This window comes from Recurvomyces mirabilis (genome assembly GCF_035927965.1).
Source record: "Recurvomyces mirabilis strain CCFEE 5264 chromosome Unknown scaffold_2, whole genome shotgun sequence".
NCBI classification, from domain to species: Eukaryota; Fungi; Ascomycota; class Dothideomycetes; order Mycosphaerellales; family Teratosphaeriaceae; genus Recurvomyces; species Recurvomyces mirabilis.
The window spans coordinates 828463-851171 of record NW_027041936.1 but is presented as its reverse complement, the minus strand read 5'-3'; the positions used below and the strand labels follow the sequence as shown (position 1 = coordinate 851171).

Here is a 22709-nt window from a genome sequence, read left to right as displayed (position 1 = left end):
AACACTTGTCCTGTACCTGAAACAAATAGCTACGCTGCTATTAGCACCAAGTGCTATGGGAGATCGACCCATCAGACATTGATGCCGGAGCATCATGTTCCTGATTAGCCGCCAAGACAGATATATGTAAGTAGACTTTGTGCTCCTCCTCATGTGCACCCGTCACCACAATCTCGAGCCATCTCCATCATGTATCTCACTACAGCCATCAAAACGGGGCTGATCGCCAATGTCGCTCTTGCACTGGCGAACTGGGGCCCTAGCACTATCACCAAAACTCAGGAAGTCACCAAGTACCAGACACACACTTCAACAGTAACGAAGACTGTCACTGCATCATGCAGTTCGGCTCCCGCCACGTCATCGTCCCCAGCCCTGGCCACTAAATACTGGCCTGGCTGGGCCAAGATCTCGCACCTTATAGTCTTTGGTGACAGCTACACAACAACCGGCTTCAACACTTCTCTCGCCCAGCCCAACGCCGCCAATCCCCTAGGTAACCCAGCGTACCCCGGCTACACTGCAACCAATGGACCGAATTGGGTAGACTTTCTGACAACGACATACAACAAGACCTTTATCGAGACGATCAATTTGGCGTACGGGGGGGCGACGGTAGATAGTGCGCTCGTGAAGCCATATCTGCCGACTGTCTTGAGCTTGAAAGATCAGATCCAGACGGAGTATCTGCCACTGTATGCCAATCATCCGGCCAGCTTCAACTGGAAGGCTAACGATACACTTTTCGCGCTGTTCTTCGGTATCAATGATGTGGGTAATGCTTATGGTGAAGCCAATGGAACGCTGGTTCTGTCGCTGGACGTTCAGGAATATGCCAGTTTGGTCGACTCGTTATATAACACTGGAGCTCGCAACTTCTTGTTCTTGAACGTTCCACCAGTCGACCGCTCTCCTTTAACAGTCGGTCAAGGAGGTACAGCCTCGGCGACAGAAGCCAAGGTCATCGCTGCATATAACGCCAACATCACCGCTCTCGCCGCAAACTTGACGAAGACGTACTCGGACGCCTTCACCTACGTATTCGATACCAATACGGCATTCACGCAAGTCTTGGACGACCCCTGCAGCCATGTCGAGACGTGCCCATATAAGAATACCACGGACTACTGTGTGGCGTATGAGAATGGTACACCAGCCGTAAACACCTTCAATGCTACCTGCGGCATCCCAGTCGATGAGTACTTCTGGTTGAACAGCTTGCATCCTACTTACAGGATGATGAACGTCACGGCGCAGGAGATCGTTCAGGCACTGAGCTAGATCGTCGAAGTGGTGGAGCATATTATACCTATGTACTTGCTAGGTCTTTGACTGTACGCACAATGCGATACCGCCTAGCACGAAAGCCATGCCGATCCACGTATCTGTTCAACCTAGTCAGCTCAATGCGCTTTGTGATTGCTTGTGTGCCTGCCACTTGCCTCGTGAGATGACTTTGCCCTCCGCGTACCACTCGCCCAGTACTGTAAACAGAAAAGCCAACGAATTCGTAATTGGTACTGCCAGGCTCAACTCTGTATCGTGAATCAGCTCCAATGTTCGTATACGTCGACCGCATCTTTCATAATAAACTCACCAGCCTGGCCAATCAGTAGGAAGAACCAGATACTTCCCGTAACATTCAGGAGCAGAGGAACAGCATAAGCCGGATTTTTAAGCAGATCCAGTACAGCGTAGAAGATTCCGAGCACTTTTCGCTTGAGCCAAGAGACTTTCGGATCTGTCAACACTGGTCGAGGTGTTTGCGGCTTTTTGTCCTTGGATATGGCTGCTCGACGCATGAAAGGCGTTGTGAGACCCCAGCAGGCGCCTACGATCAGGAAGCCTAGGACCCATCGCCAGATCGATGGTGAGGGCTCTGGATTTGTCGGAGCATCAGGGTCCATTCTAGTGCTGTTGGGGTGAAGTCGATGTGAAATAGTATGTGGTCACTAGAGCCATTGAAACTGTTGTGCCTTCCTCGGAGCACAGTCCGAGTGGGGCCGCGATGGCTTCACTGCACGGCGATAAGGACGATAGGACGATATGACCTATTTGTGGTCTACGACAATCTCCTACTCAGAGCTCACCAAGCACACAGATATAATGTTACGATAACCGTACCCTCCAGGACCAAATCACATTGTGTTATACGGCAGGATGGCACCCTCAAGAACGAATCCCTACCCATCATATCTCACCTCAGAACAACTCGAAATATGGTACACAAATGGCTACCTCCTCCTACCAGATGCTCTATCGCCAGAGGAGGTTGAGTCTCTGCTCAGCGAATCCTACCGTCTGCTAAATGACTTCTCTTTGGACGACCACCCCATGACCCGCTTCTCGACTGGCGAAAACAGCTCACACGTAGGAGATGACTACTTCCTAACCTCGGGTGACAAAGTACGATTCTTTTTCGAAGAAGACGCCTTTGATAACGATGGAAAGCTCCTGAAGCCCAAGAATCTTGCCATCAACAAGATAGGCCACTACTTACACCACCTGAACCCACAATTCAGCCGCGCAAGCATAAACGAGAAGAATAAACGGATAGCGGGAGATCTTGGATTCAGGGATCCGAGGGTACTGCAGAGTATGGTCATCTGTAAACAGCCTGAGATCGGAGGCCGTGTGCCTCCACATCAGGATAGTGTGTTCTTGTATACCAACCCTCCTAGTGCAGTGGGTTTCTGGTATGCGCTAGAAGACTGCACAGTCTCCAACGGCTGCCTCTCCTTTGCCTCTGGCTCTCACAAACGCGCGCCAATACGCGATCGCTTCGTACGGAGTCCAGACGACACGGGGACGGTATTCAAGCATAATGAGGGAGCGCAATGGCCAGAGGGATTGGAGGAGGATACGGAGGTGAAGAAGGAGGTCTATGAGTTGGGGGAGGTGAAGGCGGGGACACTGGTGCTGATTCATGGGAATTTGTTGCATAAGAGTGAGAAAAATACGTCGAGCAAGGGGAGGATGATATACACTTTTCATATGATTGAGGGCGAGCATGAATTTCCCCAGGATAACTGGCTGAGGATGCCTGGTGGGCCGGAGGAGTTCACGAGGCTCAACGATGCTGTGTGAGTGACTCAGGTGTATATATGGAGTGAACGAAATCATGGCTCATGAACGTGTGACGGGAAGACGATGATGTAGTCAGGATCAACAGCATTGAAAGTGCTTCTTCGTGTGATTGACCTTGTGTTCTATACATATGCTGCTATGCCTGTCAAATCAGGCTGCGATGTCCCAACCAACGTCGGGACTCTCGATGCACCAGACATGCTTTCATCACAATCCTGTGTCGTCTTTAAGGACATCTCCTTAAAGTTGTACCTTCGTCGCCATATTCACATGATCTATCCACATCAGTTGTCGGACTACGGTCCATAATGCATGGCCGGCTCAATGCCTAGCAGGGATGCCATCGTACGCGCCGCCGTACACGTACACGAACTGCTACTAACCAAGCATCGAATCCAAGCCCTGGACATCAAATGTGTACTCTCGGAGATATCGCACTTTAGTCGTCGAACTGCGCAAGCTGATATGCGTTCGAATGCTGGTTGACAGAAATCCAAGCATCAGGTCGCCCATCTTGAAGGACCTCGTCTTGCAGAATATCTTTGATAAATCTGCTCGCATGCTCACCACTCCACAAACCACTCTTACCCAACGCACGCGCGAAGCTTGGTAGGGTTGGGCAATCGTCACCCCAATGTTGCGATGAAGCGCAGTTGTAGCATGCTTTCCGCATGTCAGCCTTGAAGATCTGCATCACGGGCTCCGGGTCATTGTCTGGGTGGTAGGTACGCCACAAAGTGGTGCATTCCTCCTCCACATGACCAGTCTCGCTGCAATAGTCGCACTTGTCAGCGGATCCGCCCCCGTACACAGGTCGATTTGAGCAGCTCTCCGAGCCATGGCCACGTTGTCGGCAGCGTCGGCATTTGCGATTGGTAGGACAGGTATGAGCGAAATGGTCGCCTACGCAGTGTTTGCAAGTATTGGCCGGGCAAGTCGCTTGCACATGCTTCTGGCCTCCGCAACCGAGACAGCGCACTGCCTCGTATGGATGTATGATGCCAAAATACCGCTTTTGCAGGTCTTGGTCGTTCGGACTGAGGTCTGATAGGTAGACGGCTCCTGGCATCTCGCGATCAGCGCGAGCATTCCCCGTTGCAGCTTGACGTGCAAGGGCGCCATAATCGCCACCATCGTCGTGAGCAGCGTGTCCACCTACCGAGACACCACCTTCGTCGTCCGAAATGTCGATAGCCTCATGCTGCTCTGCTACAGTCTTGTTTTGGGTTCCTTTGCTTCGCTTCGGCCCCAGGGACTCCTCGATATGCTCCCATTTGCGCGCTAAGACCCGTGCTTCCTTAGCGAAAGGCATAGCACTGTTCTTGACAGCAAAGCGCCGCACAGCTTCCAGTACAGATACGTCTTCACGCTCGATGTAATCCCTGATATGTGGTCGTAGTCGTTCACTATCAATGGTCTCGAGCGTGATCTCCGCAGAGGCTTCGCTCATACCCGAGTCCGACGTGGCGACCTCACCCGACTCGATGCTACCTCGTCGATGGTCTTCCTCATCATCGCTGATTGTGATAATGTCGTTCTCCAGTCTGGCTCGCTTGTCGCCACCTGCAAGATTGTCTTGAGGCGCGCCACGTTTGCGACCAACAATTGCTGCTCGTGATTCCTCAGGTGATCTGTCATTGCGGCGGCCGTTCATGATATCTTGGCGCGAAGAACCTGATGCGATGGTATCGCGACCTGCCATGGCTTCATGAGGACGTCAGTCACGTGGATATAATCTTATCATGATCGGGAAAGGCAGTCGCAATTTTGAGATGCCGAAGCTAGCGCACATGTGCCGACTCGGCCCGTGTCAGGAGCCGAGATTTATATCAACGGTATGAATTCTTCATAGCTCCTCCAAGAGCAGAATAGACGACGGCAGTCGTATTGACTGTTAGGCGTGTGCATTTTGGAAACTGCGCGGAACTTGCCAGCATTACTTCTAAGCTGTACGGTCGACCATCTGTGCCGAGATCATGCCTCTCCATATTGAGCCGGCAGGTTTTGAGCTGGGGTGCACGTCTGTACGACGTTCATGTATCAATGTGTCACCGGAGAAACACGAGGCTACCGGGTGTAAGTTCCACGTCGAATATGGCAAGACGCATTTATTATCCGTCAGGATGTGGCAGCAGAGGACTCCGCGAGGTAAGACTTTCGTTCGATTGTGATGCTTCGCTATGTAACAGTACAGCAATGGTATCTCGAAAGGAGTGCAAGTGTGGTCGCCTCAGCGCCTCCGCAATAATACAGCCATTTCCGTCTCTGCAGCTTGCTACCGCATGGTATACTAACAGCCGTTCCTTTTGGTATCCTTTTGATGCTTCAAGCCACCATCCCAAACGCCGAAAAGCCATACAAGATGATCATCGTCTGCTGTCGTCATGACCCTCTGGTTCCGGATTGAAGAAGGCGAAACGCATCCTGTGGAGCTGTAGAAGTGTAAGTCAAGTGATGGGAAAGGGGTGTCTGAGACGACTTACAGCAGGTAACTTGGGCACCACCACCGCCACCGTCGCCAGAAAATTGACCATGAAATATGCCAAGTCGTAATGTGTATAATGTGTACTGATCAGAAACAAGCATATAGGTACCGCTAACAAGAATTTCTTGGCGGGTGTGTATTGGTCGCCATTGTCTATTTGTTCCCACATGTTCAAATTGTCGTATGCGCCCGCGTTGAACTCAAAGGGCACGCCTCGCACATAGTGGAACATTAGGTAGGAGCCGGCCATGTAGGAGGTGTTTGTTAGTGTCCACGAGGTTTCTTGTGAGACTCCCGGGACGATGTCGAAGAGGATCTTAGCGAGGATTATGAGGACTGGGTGAATCATCCAAGCGCCTAGAGTACAATCAATCAGTATTCCGACCATGGTTCTCTGCCTGCATAGCTTCTCCTCACCTTTCGCATTCACCCACTGCGCATTCAAGTTCGGCATAGTCGCCTGATCACTTTGCTGCTCCAGACTTTCCGGTGGCTCCTGATACATCAAGCTACTACTCCGTCTCCTCCGCCGGTTGCGCTCTTTGTCCTCTATGATCTTCTTTTCGGCATTCTGCACCACCAACGGTGGCGGCGCGGCATTACTGACCATGGGCTCCGCGAAGGTGAGCCCTGGTCGGGGCTGAAGTAAAGCTGTGGAAGACAGCTTGGCGGTATTGCTGGCAGGTCGGGAGGTTGCTGGGGAGGTGGATGGGGTCGTGGTTGGGGATGTGCTTGGTGAGGTGGGTTTCGACGTGGATGGGTAGAAGTAGGCGGGTGTGAGGCGTCGCAGCACCTTGACCGGATTCGGTATTGTGAGCGCCAGATTGGGCAACGCCAGGTGTAGTAATGGTCTTGTTGTCGGTTGGGTGAAGGGCCAAGTGGTCTGTACAATGGTTGAAATGTGTCTCCGAGCAGGCAAGTTGTCTTCCGCGGCCACAAGTCTCAGGTCTCCTTCACTGCTGCCGGCTGCACAACTGTCCGGAATTGATATGTCCCGACGCGAAGATAAGGATCGTGGTCAATTTTATTGTCAATGTGTGAGCAAGCGCTAAGCAGTCCTTTACGAAGCAATCACATACAAGTCTTGGGTGTCTGCACAGAGGGCATCGTCTCATTCTGAAGCTCACGCGGTGCCCAATCAAGTTACTTCAAAGCAAACCAGGGTCCGAAGCTCCACCAATGCTCGGGCCTGGCTGACGTACCTACTGCATTTCTCCTTCTATTTCGAGCAGCAGACAGGGACCGACCACTCACTCAACCACATAAGCTTATAGACAGTACATCACCTACCATGATAGCAGATATGCCCACACGGCAGCACGCTCTTTCAAAGGCAAGAGGACAAATCTACCGTGACGCGAGGTTCTCGCCATCTCGGACTTCGCCACAGTGGATGGGTTCACACTGCGCTACCCACTACTTCCAGCTTAAATGACCATGGGCTCTCACTGCCATAGTCTGGCCTCTATCCGGGGGCGCCACCAACTCTATCTTCTTCCACTCGAGTGTGGGTAGCTCTCGTGATGATCATCTGCTCTGATGCATCCGATGCCAGTGAGGCCTCATCGCCTGCTCTTGTTCGTCCTTCGTGCCTGATGTCGACTCGATACTGCGGACGGTCTGGACGAAAGTTGCTGTTGGAAACCATGGATGCTGCGTCTTGCTTCCCATCACCATCAAACCCTCTTCTAAGAGTACTGAGCTGATATCCTTTGCCGCTCCTGCTTGTCTGGCCATATTGTTGTCCCGAGCCGCCGCCGCCGACAAGTGCTGGAGAATGGAAGGCTCCTAGGAAGGACCGCATACAAGGTATCGTGGCGGAGATGAACGAGTACATGAGCCATAACTCTTGCAGTACCAGTCTGTGGTAGTTGTCAGCACGACGCAGTCGATGTACACAATGATTCCTGCTTACGTTGGGACAAGGCTGATACTTCCTTGATCGTCGTGAGTCAGGAATTCTCTATAGGTGATCGCTTGAGCAATGCCAAAGATCGGGACACTACGCATCATTAGCTCTCTGTCGTGATTGGAATGGTATCCCGCCTGACCTACGCGATCCGCAAAGCGAAGACACTATAAACAGCTCTTTTCTTCGATTGCTGCATCTGCAGCTTCGACAAAAGTACCACAGGAATGAATATGATAAGCAGTTCGCTGAACACATCTAGGATGCACAAGACGATCGATCTCGCTGCCTGCGTCTGTGTCAGCCGTGGAAGATCGATTGGCAAGCTTTCGGCATACACTTTCTGGACAGCCGAATGAATGTTGCGTGCTCAGAAATCGTGACGGACGACAATCGATTGCGACGGCGAATACAGATGCAATCCCAAACATGGTGATCGCAGTATAAGCCCCTGCGAAGATGATGTTCTCGTGGTTCATGGTTCCAGAGAACACCTTGCGAATAAAAACCACGATGGACAGCTTTGACAGATACAGGCAGATCATCAGCAGCACCCTGGCAGCGAAAGCGAACTGGGAGTGAATCAGCGTCACACTGGCGCAAGACCTGTACTTTCATCCGAAAGAGCTTACTTTTGCCGTTCGCTGCACAAAAATGACAACCGCGAGCTCGGCACCGAGCCCGTCAGAAATGGCGTGCATTTGCACTCCCCATCTCACCGCTGCAATGCACTGTGCCAGGCCCACGTCAGTTTATGAGTTATTCAAAACTTCTCACAGCGATTGACTCACGTATGCCAGACCTAGAGTCGCATCGTCATACGAGAGCAGACCATACTTTCCAAACAGTCTGACGAGCAGGATGCTAACTGTGTATATGATGGAGAGGATGACTGTTACCCAAAGCCAGCCTCTATGGTCGGTCGAGGTGGCCTTCTTGAAACCATTATCCATGGCGAAGAGTACAGGAGGGCGTGCAGTCGTGAAGAATCCATATCGCCGTGCGGACGATTGAAGATGAAGATTGTTCTAGCAGTTATCACGCACAGGCCGCACACAGTCTAGGTGGAGCACGGAAGGCTCATAACGTGAATTGCACGCGAGACCGACATGACAATCAATCAATCCTCAACGCTCGGATCAGCACAGAGGCACAGAGGCACAGCAACTTCGCATGCTGGACGACTGTGAACGTCTGGGCTCCTCATCACACCTTGTCAACAAGATCGACCGATCAAACTAAGGTCCCTGTCTCTATACTGATGACACACTACCGCATTGTGAGCTTGAGGGTTGATCCCATACGGACAGCATGCAAATTCGCTCCTTTATCTTAGTTCAATAGCTCGTCGTCAAGAAAGCGTGGATTTCATGGCCAGACGAAAGTCGCTTGCGTCGTCGAAGCGTCGACTTGCTCCCACTGCGGCGCGATCGATCAAATTGGATGCGAGGATTGCTGAAGGTATGATCGACATATTTCCATGTTTTCCGTGATTTTTCGAGCCCGTTAACAGAGGCTCTGACCACTTACCACGACTTCTCCGTGGCTCGTATACCTAACTTGATATCCATGCAATCCATTCGAATGGTTCACTTCAGCCGGTATCGCGTGCGCCCTTCCGCGGGCCGAGCCAATCCTGGGAAAGACGCTACGGCAGTCCAACGGCGCCACCACACGCCGCAACTGCACATCCGTCCACTCAAACCAGACCTCTTGTCTCTATCTGCCGCTTGAGTCTTCTGTATCGCGCGCAAGCTCCCTGCTGCTGCAATGTACAGGCGGTACCGAGATCTCAACCTCCGACTTGGCTGCATACATCCCACCTTCTGGGATACCTTGATGCAGTCTGCAGATGATAGAGTGTTCATGGGTGAGTATTAGGAAGGTCGATAGCCAAAGGTCCAGAGCAGGGTATAGTCAACTCAAGCGATGCTGCGAGTATGAGCTCTACTGTACTGGGTCTGGCGTCAAATCCTCGAGTTGCTGGTAGACATTTGCTCGTGGCAGTCGTCTTCTGCTTCCTTGCCCACTCGTGGTCTTGCCATCTCTACTATTTGTTCGCCAGCTGCAGTGTCGGCGAGCTTGGGGCTCCAGCTTTCATACGACTTTCTCAACAACCATGGCGCACTACACAATGGACGGCAAGACTGACATGGCCCTCGACGAGGTAGATCTGAGCACCGCCCTCGCCGAGGTCAACAATGAGGGCAAACCATACAATCCAGCATACGACCGCCGCGACATGCATCGTCTGGGCCGGGTGCAGGAAGTCAAACGGCGCTTTCGATTCTTCTCGCTGGTGGGCTACATGGTCATCCTGGCGTCTACATGGGAGTTTGCACTGGTCACATCTGTGTTCGCGCTCAGCAATGGAGGGACTGCAGGCGCTATATGGCTCACGCTTATTGCTTGCTGCGGGATGTGTCTCTCCTGTCTTTCGATGGCTGAAATGGCCTCGATCTCGCCCACCGCTGGTGGAGTGAGTTGCACAACTTCCACCGTAAGCAAATCAAGTTGACGTTGAGACAGCAATATCACTGGGTCAGCGAGTTCGCACCTCCCGCCTACCAGAAGCCGTTGTCGTATGCAGTTGGCTGGCTTTGCGCACTTGGCTGGCAATCGGCTATGCCGCTGATATCGTACACTGCTGCACAGCAGGTCGTGGCCTTGATCGCCACTTGTGATCCAGAATATACATCACAGGGGTGGCAAGGCGCACTTCTTACTATCGCATTTGTGGTATTCGGTATGTCGGTAGAGATGGAGCGCACATCGAGTTTCGCAGGACTGATCGACAGGTAGCGATACTGTTCAACATGTTCGCTATCAACAAAATGCCACTGATCGAAGGCCTCGTGGTCGTTATCCACCTGTAGGACTGCACCGGACACAGACCTCTGATCGCTTTGCATCCTTACTAACCTCGACAGATTCGGCTTCTTCGCCTTCGTGGTGATATTCTGGGTACTGGGACCACGAGAACCAGCAAGCCGTGTTTTCACCGAGTTTCAAGACCAAAATGGCTGGGGCAGTTACGGACTTGCTGTTAGTTACACAAGGCGGAACTCGACAACAGTGCACTAATGCTTCTACAGACTCTGGTATCCGTGGTTGGACCATCGGCTGCGCTGATTGGCGCAGACGCCGGTGCGTGGATGCAAGGAATTACCGCATGATGTGGCAAGCATTGCTGACAGTATAACCATAGCTGTGCATTTAGCTGAAGAGCTAAAGGATGCGGCGTACATGCTGCCTCGTGCGATGATATCGTCGGCGTTGATCAACTATGCTACTGCGTTGACCATGATCATATCCTTGGTCTCCGCAATCGATCCCGATGTGCTCGACGATATCTTGGCCACGACGACAGGCCAGCCATGGGTCAGTCCACAATTCGTGTGAGCACTGTTGTTAGACAGAGTTCAAAGCTGATACTTCACTCCGTAGGTTGCTGTCGTGCGGAAAGTGAGTTTGAACTTGTAATGTTATCCAGAGACATCGCTCGGAACTGACAATTGCTCCTTTACAGGTCACTGGCTCGCAAGCGGCAACGATCGCTTTGACCGTACTTATGTGCTTCCAATTCACCTTTACATCAATCAACCAAGCGACGACTTCTTCACGGCAGTTGTGGGCGTTCGCGAGAGACAAGGGTGTTCCTTTCCATAAGTTTCTTTCGAAGGTATATCGAACTGTATCATTGGGTTCGACTGTACTCTACTGACATCAGGATTAGGTCAGTCCCAGAGACGGTGTACCACACAATGGTAAGTGCAGTTCTAGATTTCCCTAGTCCGGTTAAATGGTTGGATTTGTGCAGCGTCGAACAAAAGAACCGTGACCAGTCCTAGTCGGGCCAACTTGCGCACTACTAACATTTGCTTAGCTGTATTCGTGACACTCGGCTCAACGGTAGTCTTCAGCATGATCATCATCGGCAGCACAATCGCCTTCAACATCATCCTCTCCATCTGCAACGTCGCCCTGATCGTCACGTACATCATCGCCATCGCAACCCTGTTCGCTAAGCGCCTGCGAGGCGAGAAGCTGCCGGTCTCTCGATTCAATCTCGGCAGGGCTGGCATCTTCGTCAACGCTGGGGCGCTGTGCTGGCTTCTTGTACTTGCCACATTCGTGAGTCGTCGGATGCTTGTCTCCATATCTCTGACCAGGAAGGCTGACCGGATACATTCAGCTTTTCTTCCCATCTGTGCCAAATCCGACAGCTCAGTCGATGAACTGGTGAGTTGTTCAACAAGAATTACGATTTCGTGTCAGCAGCTGATTAGGATCCAGGGCATGTCTAATGTTTGGCGTAATGGTCATATTCGCATTCGTGTGGTACGTGATTCGCGGAAGACACGAGTACGACGGTCCAGTGGAGTATATTCGCAAAGACATAGAGTGATCTTCGGCCAATGTGGCGAGAGAATGGAAGTATTGAAACGAGAGCCATCTGGTAGATGTGACATCCGTCCCGTGGTTTTCGTTATCTACGAGGACTCCCTTGTGTAAAGGCTACCATGCGGATGTATCGTGAAGAAACGCTTCGAGGGCACAGCGCTTGCCGGACGAGGGAAGGTTTCACGGAACGCTACCCAACAGCCCAGCACTCGTCAAAGCATCCAAATCGCCGCCCGCGTCGACGACAGCTTTAACAGCAGCCTGGCTCAACTTTCGCCGCTTATCAGCCGCTTCCTTCTCCCGCCTCGCTTTCGTCTTCGAGCTCCCAGACGGCGCCACACCACTCAAGATCCTGTTACTATCATGTGGGGTGAAGTTGACAAAGCCATTCTTGTCGGAACTCTGTTGATGCCGTGGTGTACAATTCGTTGACTTCGTGCGGCGATGCCGTGATGCTCGCCGGCATTGAGATGCACTTCGTCTTGAGCGAGGTTCAGTGGGAGGTGGCGAGGGCGTTTGAGATCTCAGTCGCGGCTCGGAGCGGCGGTGGGGCGTGTTTGGTATTGTGGCGTAGCCTTGTGCTGGAGTATAGAAGGGAGTTGTGAATGGGAGACCATGCGGGTGTGTCCTTATGGGCAGCGTGGTTGCAGGCGCTATCATGGACATTGAGACCAGATGCGGGACGCAGCTGATGCCAAGACCTGTTGTGGCCAGCCCATGGCTCTCAATGGACGGTAATACAGAAGCATCGAAACCTCCGAACGGGTCATGTAATGGAAGGTGATCGGTATTGTAGGAAGGCTCGGCGAACGGCGCGGAGCTGAAAGGGTCTACGTCCGGACTTGAGAAGCCGAAGTCAAAGGCTTGTATGTCGTTCGTCACCAGCGGCGATGTGGTTTCTAGAAATAGTGGCGCCGTGTCGTTCAGCGGAATCGTCTGAGTAACATATGGGTTAGGTGGGACCGGCGGCAGTCCGCCGAGAAAGTACCCATTAGCGGCATGCGCACCAGCATTGATAGCCGACGGCGATGCCAAGGGCGTATGTATCGTCGCCTGCTGAAAGGTATTCGTCAATGGCGACAACTGATCATCGTACCCACTCAAAGGCGCATAGTCTGTCGGCGACCCGAAAGCAGCGAACTGATCCGCTTGCGTGGTGATTGTGGCCGAAGGCGGTAGCGATGCAGGCGGAGAAGGCACGCGCAACTCGTACTTCTTCGGGCTGCGTTCGATACGCTCCGTCCACACGTCTCGAAACCCTGCCCGGTAGCGGGACGGTGTCATCATCTTGTTTGGACTGGCGCTGGCTTTACGCACAGTCGCGTGTGGGTTTGTGATACCAGTCGCAGGTTTTGACACACCTGTAGGTCGCCCACGTGAGACTGATCTGGCCTGGGATGCTTTGCTTCCGCTTGCGGCATTTCGATCTCTGCGTCGCTGGACGGACAATGATTGGTCGGTAGGCGAGGAGGGTATAGCTGGTGGTGATGGACAGCCACCCAGACTCAAGAAGTCCGGATGTAATTTCGCCGTGCGTAGGGTTTGCACTTTCCTCTCTGACGCGGCTGCATTTTGCTCCAACGCCCTTAGTGTCTTCGTCCAGAAGTCTACCGGCTCTTTCGCACGCGGCTGAGCATCGACGTACTCTGCGCCAGACACAGCAATGGCTTCCCAGGAAGGAATAGGCGAGGTACCAGCACTCTGGTGGCTTTGTTCTGAGCCAGACCCTGTGGAGAAGTCGAACAGATTGGCCGAGTTATTGGAGCTGCTTCTTTCACGGCCATCGATGCCGAAGCCGAATAAGTCATCGGTGTCCAGGTATTGGTCAAAGACATTGTTGCAGATCCTTGACCATTCAGGCTCTTTGTTCGATGACCGGGTTGGGAACTTCATGTTGTGATCGAGCATTGCCATGTCGCTGACGGCAAACCAAGTCGGTCTCTCCCAGTCGATCGAATAGCGAATGGTGTGTGACAGCCGGTGGAAACCGTTCGACTCCAGGGTGAACGATTGCACAAGGCGTAGTGATTTCTCGGTGTATGCGCTATTGTAAACCATCTCCAGGACTACCATATCGCGACATTCCACATCTGTCAGCCAAGGAACAATCAGTCATGACGCTGAGGAAGTGCATGCAACATTCCTCGCCGCCACACCCCTGGTATGCACGTGGCTTCACTTGCAAATGTCAAATTTAATCCTCAAAGCCATCCAGCATCACCAGGAGCCATCTTCAAATCCCCCACAATCCCCATCTTCCAATACGACAGCTCCGTACTATCCAGCTCAGGCACCTTGATGGCATCCCAGTCCTCATCTCGCACACTCGTGGTCGTACTACCAGGTAGCTCGGCCTGCTCACCGAAGAGTTGAGGGGAGCGGTATGCGACGCTGGGATTGCTGCCGGGTGGGAGTTTCCAGACGATGCGGCCGTGGCTGTTGTCTTTGGCTTGTTGCACGATTGGCCGATTTGCTGTTGTAGCTTGTGGGAGTTGTGCGGTTCGTGATCTCGTGTAGTATTGGCAGGCGAAGGCATGATCGCCGTCGCGACAGTCGCAATCTGCTTCGGGGTGAACGCCAGCGGGCGAGTATGACCCATTAGTATCCTCAGGCGCGGCAGCTGCGCGTGGTGGCCATCGTGCATCGAGGGACGGTGGTGGCGCTGTTTGCGTGATTGGGACTACAGTTTGAGCCTGCTTCTTCGGCGCTGGAGCTCCGTATCGGTAGTTAGGACACATCACTTCGTGTCCGCCAGCGCCACAAGAACATGGCTCAGCATATGGAGACGGCAGGTGCGAGGGAGATGGTGCAGCGTAGGACGAGTTCCGTGATATGGATGCCGGTATATTGAGCGATGTGAGCGAAGGCGCTATAGGCGAGTCGTCTCGCAAGCTGATCGGGCGTATGGAGCGAGCAGATTCGGTAGGACTGCTCGCAAAGAATGGTGGTCGAGGTTGTGGCGGCTGAGATGCTGGCTCGCTGTACTTGCTGAGCAGCCGCTCGACCAGCACACCATGCGCCTTCTTGAGATTCCGCTTGACGAAGTTGCTCAGGAAGACATTACACCTCATCTCCACATCCTCTCGTAGATATAGTCCCTCTGAAGGCTTGGCGATGCCTAGCTCAGCGGGCTCCGGCTTCTCGCCTGGCATGTTCCCTCCAACCAGCCATATTGCCTTCAGGTCCACTCCACCAGGTGCGAAGCAATGCGTCTGTAGTCCATTCGGTAGGTCGTAGAAGCCTGCCTTGTAGCTGACTACGCTCTTCGCCGCTCCTCCAGGCAGATAATTGATCGTATCGGTGATCAGGTACCATATACAGTTCACCTGCTCTTCCAACGTCGCGTTCGACGGTGCCTTGGTCTTCTCATGCCCGATCACCAGAGGATTCAGCTCGATCATCTCATGGTGGTTATGCAGCAACGACACCGCTGTCTCTCGGTTGATGTGGGTTGGTAAAGGTGTGATATTGGTGATGAACGATCGTTTCGACATTGTCGGATCCGGAGCAGGAAGCAGATCGAGCCAGGACTTGTTGCTCATGGTCCGCCAGTCAGGCCGATTGTATTGAACAACTATTCACAATCAGTAGCGACATGGGTTGTAGTCAGCTCATTACGGCGGCTGAGAGGCTGTACCGCAGAGTAACGGATGCAAAGCTGACATGGACAAACAAGCATTTCGCGCATGCTGTCGTCAAGTGTCCGAGATGAGATCTGAGATCACCTACTGTTGGATACTAGGTCTCGTGAGCGTGACATAGCCCATAGGTGTACAGCCTCACTCTAAAACATATCGAACTAGTGCGAAACGCTTACGACAGCCAGCCACCCAAAAGAGCTTGTGCTGCAGCAACAAAGGCAATCTGGTGAAGCTAATGGTACTCAGATCTTTGACAGGCCAACAGCTTCCCTCGTAAGCGATCACTATGCATGTCAAGTTTCCTACATACACACTTTTGAGGAAAGCTACCCGGGGGTGGACGTAGACCTACACAAGGCCGAGACCCCTCGATTATACGTAGTAACTGGATCTCGCTTACCCACCCTAATCGACGTACTCGTTCCTCCCCGCCCCTAGCTCGAGATTGAACATGGCCTGGCCTGTGGACTAATGACGTACGAGAAGCACAACCCGCCAGAATTCGAGTAGAAATAACAAACAACCAAGACTGCTTCACTTCACCACCTCTGTCGAGGTATCGGGGACTCGCCATCGAGCCGGACACGCCAGTGTATATATCCCAAAGGACCTACGAAATTCGCCACCGACTGGACAGACAGGCACATACTCCACAGCACCTCCATCAACCGGAATGCTCTGAGATACACAAGGCTCACTGGACTTAATTCTGCCAGGATTGCCACTGCCCACAAGGGACCAGGACAGGAACCAGGACACCACACCACACCACACCGACCACACCTCACACCCTCCGTATCCAAAAAAAAAACAAAAACCAAAACCAAAATAAATGTGGGACCAGATCGAACCCACCCCCCCACACCTAACCTACCTCCTCCTCTCCCTCTTCCTAATAACCTACACCCTCCTGGCAAACTTCATCCGCAACCGCCTGCACCTCAGCGAACCGCCCCTCGCACTCCTCCTGGGAATCCTCCTCGGCCCCCGCTTCCTCGGCTGGCTCAGCCCCAACACCTGCGGCGTCATCGGCTGTTCGGGCGGCGAACAGGATGGTCTCGGCGGGTGGGGGTGGGGCGATAATGTCATGCAGGAGGCTACGAGGGTGATTGTCGGGATCCAGGTTTTCGCCGTCGGGGTGGAGTTGCCGAAGTTTTACGCGGGGAGGCATTGGAGGAGTGTGGGGATGATGCTTGGGCCGGTCATGGCGTTCGGGTGGATCGTGTGTGCAGGGTTCGTGGCGGTTTTATTCCAGACGGATGTCGCGACTGCGCTCACGGTGGCGGCTTGCTTGACGCCGACGGATCCGGTGTTGGCGGCGAGTATTTTGAGTAATAGTCAGTTTAGCGATCGGGTGCCGAAGCGGATCAAGGATCTATTGTCGGCGGAGAGCGGGTGCAATGATGGGATTAGTTTTCCTTTTCTTTACGTGGGGCTTTTTGCTCTCACGAGCGCGACGGCGGGGGCGGCGGCGAAGGAGTGGTTCCTGATTACTTTGCTTTGGCAATGCACTTTTGGCACTTTCATTGGAGTCCTCATCGGCAGCCTCGCTAATCGGATCCTGCGGTATAGCGACAAGAAGAAATTTATCGATGGAGCCGGGTATACCGTCTTCTACCTCCTCCTCGCCATCCTCTGTGTTGGGGTGGGAAGCACACTCGGCAGCGACGATTTCCTCGTGGCTTTCGGCGCGGGTTATGGTTTCGCTCGCGACGGCTGGTTCACGAAGAAGACGCATGAGGAAAAGTTGCCGCAGATTATCGATATGATGCTAAATAGTGCCATGTTCGTCTACCTGGGGACGATTATTCCATGGTACTCTTTCACACCGCAAGCTATTACGCCTTCGGTCACGCCGGGCAGGCTGGTCGCATTCTTACTCCTGGTCCTGCTATTCCGCCGGATCCCGGTTGTGCTGGCACTGTATAGATGGATTCCTGATATCCGCACATTCCGCGAAGCGCTGTTCTGCGGGCACTTCGGACCCATGGGACTCGGTGGACTCTTCCTAGCGATCGAGGCACGAGCAGTACTCGAGACAGGCACTTCGCTACCAAAACCCTACCCACCTCATGCCGGTCGACCGTATTCGCCACGGGAGAAGGCGATCGAGATTGTGTGGCCGATTGTGTGTTTTGTGGTGCTGGGGAGTACGTTGGTGCATGGGTTGAGCGTGTTGGTTATTAGTGTGGTGACGCATTTTACTAGGCCGAAGGATAAGCGGGCGGGGACGCTGGCGGCGGAGGATGATCCACTCGGGGGGATGGTGCATGAGGGGGGTGGAGGGGATAGTGAGCCGGAGAGTTTGGAGGAGGAGTAGTTGTAGTCTTTTGTACATACTCGCCGGGATTTTTTCTTGTATGTTTCCTAGCCACTCCAGCCCTGGTGTGATGAGTGCCGGAGGCGTGAATCGTCTGCAACAGTGTTTGACTGCTGCCTTGACTCGCCGGGCCTTGTCAGATGTAGAGGCAAAGTCGTGCGTGACGGTCTCCCCCGATACGACACATAGTCTCGAGAGTCACTTTGACGGAGCAACGAGATAAGCCGTTGCGCGCCAAGAGCAGGAATCGGCAGATGGTGAGCAAAATACATGGACAGCCACCACCAGTCTACTCAGACCTCGTCTGACCATATATCAACATCATTTCCCTTCACTCTAGTCAGGCCATCCAAGTGGTAGATGGTTTGGACCATAGGTCGGCTCTACAGCGCTTTTAATGCCACCTCGACGCCATGCAGCACCACTCACAAATAGGCATCATCCCTGACAAGCTGGAGACGCCGCTCGACAGCCCCCCTTAGCCTCCCCAAAGCACCACCTCTCCTTCACATACACATCCCCTCTCTAAATCAAATGCTTACTCCGAAAATACGCCCTCAAGTAAACAATCTGCCACACCCCAAGGGAAACCAACATCCCCATCGTCCCCACCGCAAACCACTTAACCCTCTCATTCGTACTCTCATTCGTATCCCGGAGTTTAATCTCCCGCGTCCGAAGATAATCCATCTCATCCGCCACCTCCTTCGCACTTTCACTCAACCGCCGCAACTCCGCCTCCACCGGTTTCAGCTTCTCCCCGGCCTGAATGGCACTCCAGTCTTTCGCGTCGGCGCCGATGTCGATGTCTAGTTCGATGTGCCGCGTGCTGGCCATTGCGGATGCGTGGGGGGTGTGGGAGAGGATGTTCTCGAAGCAGACGTCGAAGGCGGAGTCGGCGTGGGAGGTGAAGGCTAGGCGGTTTTCGCCCGCGACGTCGCGGGGGCGGGCGTAGTCGTTGCCAACTGCGTCTTTGATCTAGAATCATACAAGGGGACTTCGATCAGTTTCTTGTGTTCTACAGGCTGGTATTATGGGTGGTTGGTTGGTTGCATGTATATACTTACGTGCATGTTCAGGATCTGGCCATCGCCTCGACTCCCGCTGACTGTGGCGGTGACGACGACGAGTTGGTCTTTGGCGACGAAGTTGCGGATACAGCGTTCTTTGCTGGCGCTTTCGTGCCCTGTCTTTAGTCAGTGGGTTGAGCCTTAATCAAATGTCTTCTGCTTTGTGGGCATACCAGGATGGGCTTGAATGTCGAACTTCAGGGCTGAGATGAGTGGGATGGCAAAGGCTAGGAGGAGCTTGAGGGCGAGGGATAGCATTGTGGCGAGCAGTCCGATGGGAGGATGAATTGGGGATCGTGTGAGTGAATGGTCGAGTACTACATAAGGAAGGGTGGTATATGTTTTAGGAAAGTACTAGTGTCCTCCTGGGTCGCGTGTGGAGAGTGAATAATAATCACACACGAATGGCCAACGGGGAGGCTGGAGTCCTGGACCCTTTCCTCGGCTTTCCAGGTGACGATTATTGTTGTATGAGGCAGCCTCCTCCCTCACGTTCACTTCTTTGCCAAAGTGTGTTTCATTACAAGTACTCTACTTTGACTCTGCTTTGATAATAGGATTATTGGAGTGAGGAGTGAGATGCGATCATACCACCATCTCCGCGCGCGCTCGCCATCTGCTCAATAACTCGACTCCACCCTTTCCCGCCTGCCCGTACGTCAAGCACTCGACGACGAGGTCGCGCATCACATCTCGCATCGCCCATACACTGCCGAGCGAGTGATCGATATCATGGCAGCAGGACGCCCTCACAGATCGCTGGTGGGACGCAGGAGACGCGTGGATGAGGAAGGGGAGGAGGACGACGGCCCGATCATCGTCAACGACTCGCAGAGTGAAGGCTCCGTCCTCAGCGAAGTCGACGAGGATGATACGACGAGTCTTAGCGGGTCTCCGGTGCCTGCTGAGCCAACTGGGGCAGATGCGGGAGAAGACCGGGCCGAGTCAAGTATTACTAACGGCGCAAAGGCTGGGAAGAAGACGAAGCGGAAGAAGAAGGCGCGGAAGGAGAGGGAGAAGGAGCAGTCTGTCGAGGAGGAGACGGTCGAGCCTTCCACATCAGAGTTCAAGCCGATGGCGGACACGGAGGCCATGATGAATGGGTTGCGGATCGAGGAGGGCGCAAAGGATCAAGAGGTCGTGGACTTTGAGACGATGGAGCGACAAGAAACACCAAGCGCAGTGCCTACAAAACCACGAGGCCAAAACGGCAGTGCAGAGACAGCGGTTCAGCGACAGCGGAGAGAGCACGAAGAATACCGGAAGAAGCGGGATGCTGACCCGGCATTCGTGCCCAATCGCGGCAACTTCTTCATGCACGATACTCGGGGTCAACAGAACGGCCAGCCCCCGAATATGATGCGCGGAGGGTTTATGGGACGGGGACGCGGCCGGGGAGGTATGCCAATACCCACACCTACATCTGGACCCTTTTCGCCTGCGAACTCAGCGCCGCCAACGGAACGCCCTGCCGAACAAGCGTGGAAACATGATTTACACGAGACGATCAACGAGGAAGCTATCCCGACCGCTACGAACGGGAATGGAAACGATGCCAAGCTCCAGCAAGAACAATCCGAGTCCGCCCGCCTATTCCCCAAACCCACCGCGCCACCCCTCCAACAACAACACCAACAACCGCGAACCCTAAACTTCTCAACCACCACCCTCGTCGGCCGCGTCCAGATCCGCGTCCTCCTCCCCGGACCCCACCAGCACAAACCCATCACCTTCTCCGAAGTCCCCTGGAAACACTACCTCCGTCTCCCCAACCACCGGCCTCCCTTACGCAGAGACAAACCCGTGCGCGTCTCGCTTCCGGACAGACCACCGCATTATATCTTCCCTTCTTCCGATCGGAGTTTTATTTTTATTCCACGACAACAACGCCAGGGTCAGTTTGGGATTAGTCAAAATCCACATCATCAGCATCAGCATCATCGGGGTTCGTATCAGCGGGCCTCTGTTGCTGGAGGCGGAGGGCAGGGTTACTCGAGTCGGAGGACGAGTGTTTATGGAGGCAGCTTTTACGCTTCCAGTGTAGCGGCTAGTCGACGTTCGTCGATCGCGGGCATCAATCGCGGGGATGCTTTCTCCCCGACTTCTTTCGCTAGTGGGATGCCGTCGTCTAATAGGCCGATGGTTAGACTTCCGCACCCTGGGTACCAACAAGGGGGACATTATTCCGGCACTATCACCCCTTCTAACCAGATGGGTATGGGTATGGGCATGGGTATGGCAATGAGTCTATCAGGCCTCCACACCCCCACCAACGGCGGTGATGGTAGTGGATATCCCGCGCATATGCAAATGCACACTTATCCCCTCCCGCAACAACCGGCGTTTCAGGGTACGCCGACGAGTACCATGCACCAGCCGCGACCGCAGAAGGCGATTTCAGTCAGTGGGATCGAGAGCCCGGCGCTCCTTACGCAGGTGCCGAGTAATGAGGTTTTGGCTGTGCCGCAGCAGCAGCAGCCTTTTGAGGGACAGTTGCCTGTCGGATTTGGTCAGGGGCAGGGGCAGGGGCAGCAGACCCCGATGTGGCAGGGTCAGGGCCAGCTGCAGCAGCAGCCGTATTTCGAGCCAAGGGGACAATTTGGATATTCGGGTATGCAGCAGCAGCAACAAGCACCGTCGTATGGTCAGCAGCAGCAACAGCAGGCTGGAACGCCACTCTCCGGGATCCCGGAACAGGCTATTCATGCTCCTTCTTTCCTGCCTCCGCCTCCTCAGCAGCAGCAACAACAGATGGGTTATCATCAATCACAGGGGTTTTATCCGCAGTTCCCGCCTCAGCAGCAGCAATTTTTCTATCCGCCTCAGATGGGTGGAGAGGGGTATGGGAATATGGGGATGGGGATGGGGATGGGTGGTGGAATGGGATATGTGCCCCCGCATCAGGCAATGCAGATGCAGCAGGTAAATGGTATGTCCTCGAATGGAGAGCAAGGGGGTTATCAGCAGATGTCTGGACAGGGGTACGAGCAGCATGTCCCCCCTTCTGCGCCCACGGACGGGCAAACAGATCAGCAGCAGCAGTCTTCTGCGCCTGCTTCAGGCTCGAATATGCTGGCCCGTGAACAGAACGGCATGGTCTTCTATGTTCCCCGCTCCGACGTCCCGGACCAACAACAACAACAACAGACGCACCAACAACCGAATTCTCCCCAACCTCCTCAGCAGAATGGCAGCAGCAGCAATAGTGCGCACGTTACCCCTCTCGCGCCTTCCTCAGACCAGAGTGCTGGAGCGCAAAGGGACTACCAACCCGCCGAATCCTTCGTCCCGGCTTACGCACTTCCTGGGCTGGCCCCGATGTCGGACCCAGGAATGGATATGATGGCTGGAATGCAAGGGCAGGGTCAGAATTGGTATTATGGTCAGGCGCCGATGCAGATGCATGATCAAGGACAGCAGCAGGGGCAGCAACAGCAACGGGGGCAGGGGATGTATTACTAGGTCTACGCTGATCTCACGCCGTGAGGTTTTTGGGGGTTGAGAAGAGGGTTGAATGGTTGGAGTTCAAGGTGGCTTGGATGTGGATTTGGGCTTGGCCATGGGGTTTGTCTTTTGTCGTGTTTCGTAAAGTCGAGCGGAGTGGGGCGAGTCGGAGTGGAAAGTGATTGGAAAGGGTGATTGGGTTTGGGTTCAGCGAGCGAGCGAGCGGGCGAGCCATGTCGTTTGTTGATTTTCGTGTCTTTGGGTTTTCATTCCTGGTCTAGAGATGTCAGGAGAAAATGAGATCTTTGTCATTTTCTTGACTTGCTTGACTTTCTGTCGTTTGGGTAGC

General features: G+C 53.7%; 11 protein-coding genes across 11 annotated transcripts; 5 read left to right on the top strand and 6 right to left on the bottom strand.

Moving 5' to 3' along the window:
- Positions 1-189: 189 nt before the first annotated feature.
- LTS14_001086 (uncharacterized protein) lies at positions 190-1281 on the top strand (the record flags this gene model as incomplete). Its single annotated transcript, XM_064833795.1, has 1 exon — positions 190-1281. The coding sequence occupies one exon, from the start codon at positions 190-192 to the stop codon at positions 1279-1281; it is 1092 nt and encodes a 363-aa protein (XP_064698756.1).
- Positions 1282-1398: 117 nt separating this feature from the next.
- On the bottom strand, positions 1399-1907 carry LTS14_001085 (uncharacterized protein; the record flags this gene model as incomplete). The annotated part of the gene is made up of 2 exons (XM_064833794.1): positions 1399-1484; positions 1598-1907. 2 exons carry the CDS (start codon positions 1905-1907, stop codon positions 1399-1401), a joined length of 396 nt encoding a protein of 131 aa, XP_064698755.1.
- Positions 1908-2160: 253 nt separating this feature from the next.
- Positions 2161-3087, top strand: LTS14_001084 (uncharacterized protein; the record flags this gene model as incomplete). Its single annotated transcript, XM_064833793.1, has 1 exon — positions 2161-3087. One exon carries the CDS (start codon positions 2161-2163, stop codon positions 3085-3087), a length of 927 nt encoding a protein of 308 aa, XP_064698754.1.
- Positions 3088-3526: 439 nt separating this feature from the next.
- On the bottom strand, positions 3527-4789 carry LTS14_001083 (uncharacterized protein; the record flags this gene model as incomplete). Its single annotated transcript, XM_064833792.1, has 1 exon — positions 3527-4789. One exon carries the CDS (start codon positions 4787-4789, stop codon positions 3527-3529), a length of 1263 nt encoding a protein of 420 aa, XP_064698753.1.
- A 664-nt stretch (positions 4790-5453) lies between these two features.
- ORM1 (sphingolipid homeostasis protein orm1) lies at positions 5454-6182 on the bottom strand (the record flags this gene model as incomplete). Its single annotated transcript, XM_064833791.1, has 3 exons — positions 5454-5519; positions 5571-5929; positions 5990-6182. The coding sequence occupies 3 exons, from the start codon at positions 6180-6182 to the stop codon at positions 5454-5456; spliced, it is 618 nt and encodes a 205-aa protein (XP_064698752.1).
- Positions 6183-7623: 1441 nt separating this feature from the next.
- Positions 7624-8434, bottom strand: LTS14_001081 (uncharacterized protein; the record flags this gene model as incomplete). Its single annotated transcript, XM_064833790.1, has 4 exons — positions 7624-7770; positions 7820-8053; positions 8114-8212; positions 8273-8434. 4 exons carry the CDS (start codon positions 8432-8434, stop codon positions 7624-7626), a joined length of 642 nt encoding a protein of 213 aa, XP_064698751.1.
- Positions 8435-9600: 1166 nt separating this feature from the next.
- LTS14_001080 (uncharacterized protein) lies at positions 9601-11889 on the top strand (the record flags this gene model as incomplete). Its single annotated transcript, XM_064833789.1, has 12 exons — positions 9601-9960; positions 10011-10227; positions 10284-10353; positions 10412-10526; positions 10577-10628; positions 10690-10862; positions 10929-10946; positions 11011-11163; positions 11218-11248; positions 11368-11615; positions 11677-11723; positions 11778-11889. The coding sequence occupies 12 exons, from the start codon at positions 9601-9603 to the stop codon at positions 11887-11889; spliced, it is 1596 nt and encodes a 531-aa protein (XP_064698750.1).
- A 176-nt stretch (positions 11890-12065) lies between these two features.
- Positions 12066-15427, bottom strand: LTS14_001079 (uncharacterized protein; the record flags this gene model as incomplete). Its single annotated transcript, XM_064833788.1, has 2 exons — positions 12066-13975; positions 14107-15427. The coding sequence occupies 2 exons, from the start codon at positions 15425-15427 to the stop codon at positions 12066-12068; spliced, it is 3231 nt and encodes a 1076-aa protein (XP_064698749.1).
- Positions 15428-16358: 931 nt separating this feature from the next.
- On the top strand, positions 16359-17846 carry LTS14_001078 (uncharacterized protein; the record flags this gene model as incomplete). The annotated part of the gene is made up of 1 exon (XM_064833787.1): positions 16359-17846. One exon carries the CDS (start codon positions 16359-16361, stop codon positions 17844-17846), a length of 1488 nt encoding a protein of 495 aa, XP_064698748.1.
- Positions 17847-18371: 525 nt separating this feature from the next.
- ERV25 (vesicle coat component) lies at positions 18372-19174 on the bottom strand (the record flags this gene model as incomplete). Its single annotated transcript, XM_064833786.1, has 3 exons — positions 18372-18824; positions 18914-19032; positions 19090-19174. The coding sequence occupies 3 exons, from the start codon at positions 19172-19174 to the stop codon at positions 18372-18374; spliced, it is 657 nt and encodes a 218-aa protein (XP_064698747.1).
- A 474-nt stretch (positions 19175-19648) lies between these two features.
- On the top strand, positions 19649-22378 carry LTS14_001076 (uncharacterized protein; the record flags this gene model as incomplete). Its single annotated transcript, XM_064833785.1, has 1 exon — positions 19649-22378. The coding sequence occupies one exon, from the start codon at positions 19649-19651 to the stop codon at positions 22376-22378; it is 2730 nt and encodes a 909-aa protein (XP_064698746.1).
- Positions 22379-22709: the final 331 nt, after the last annotated feature.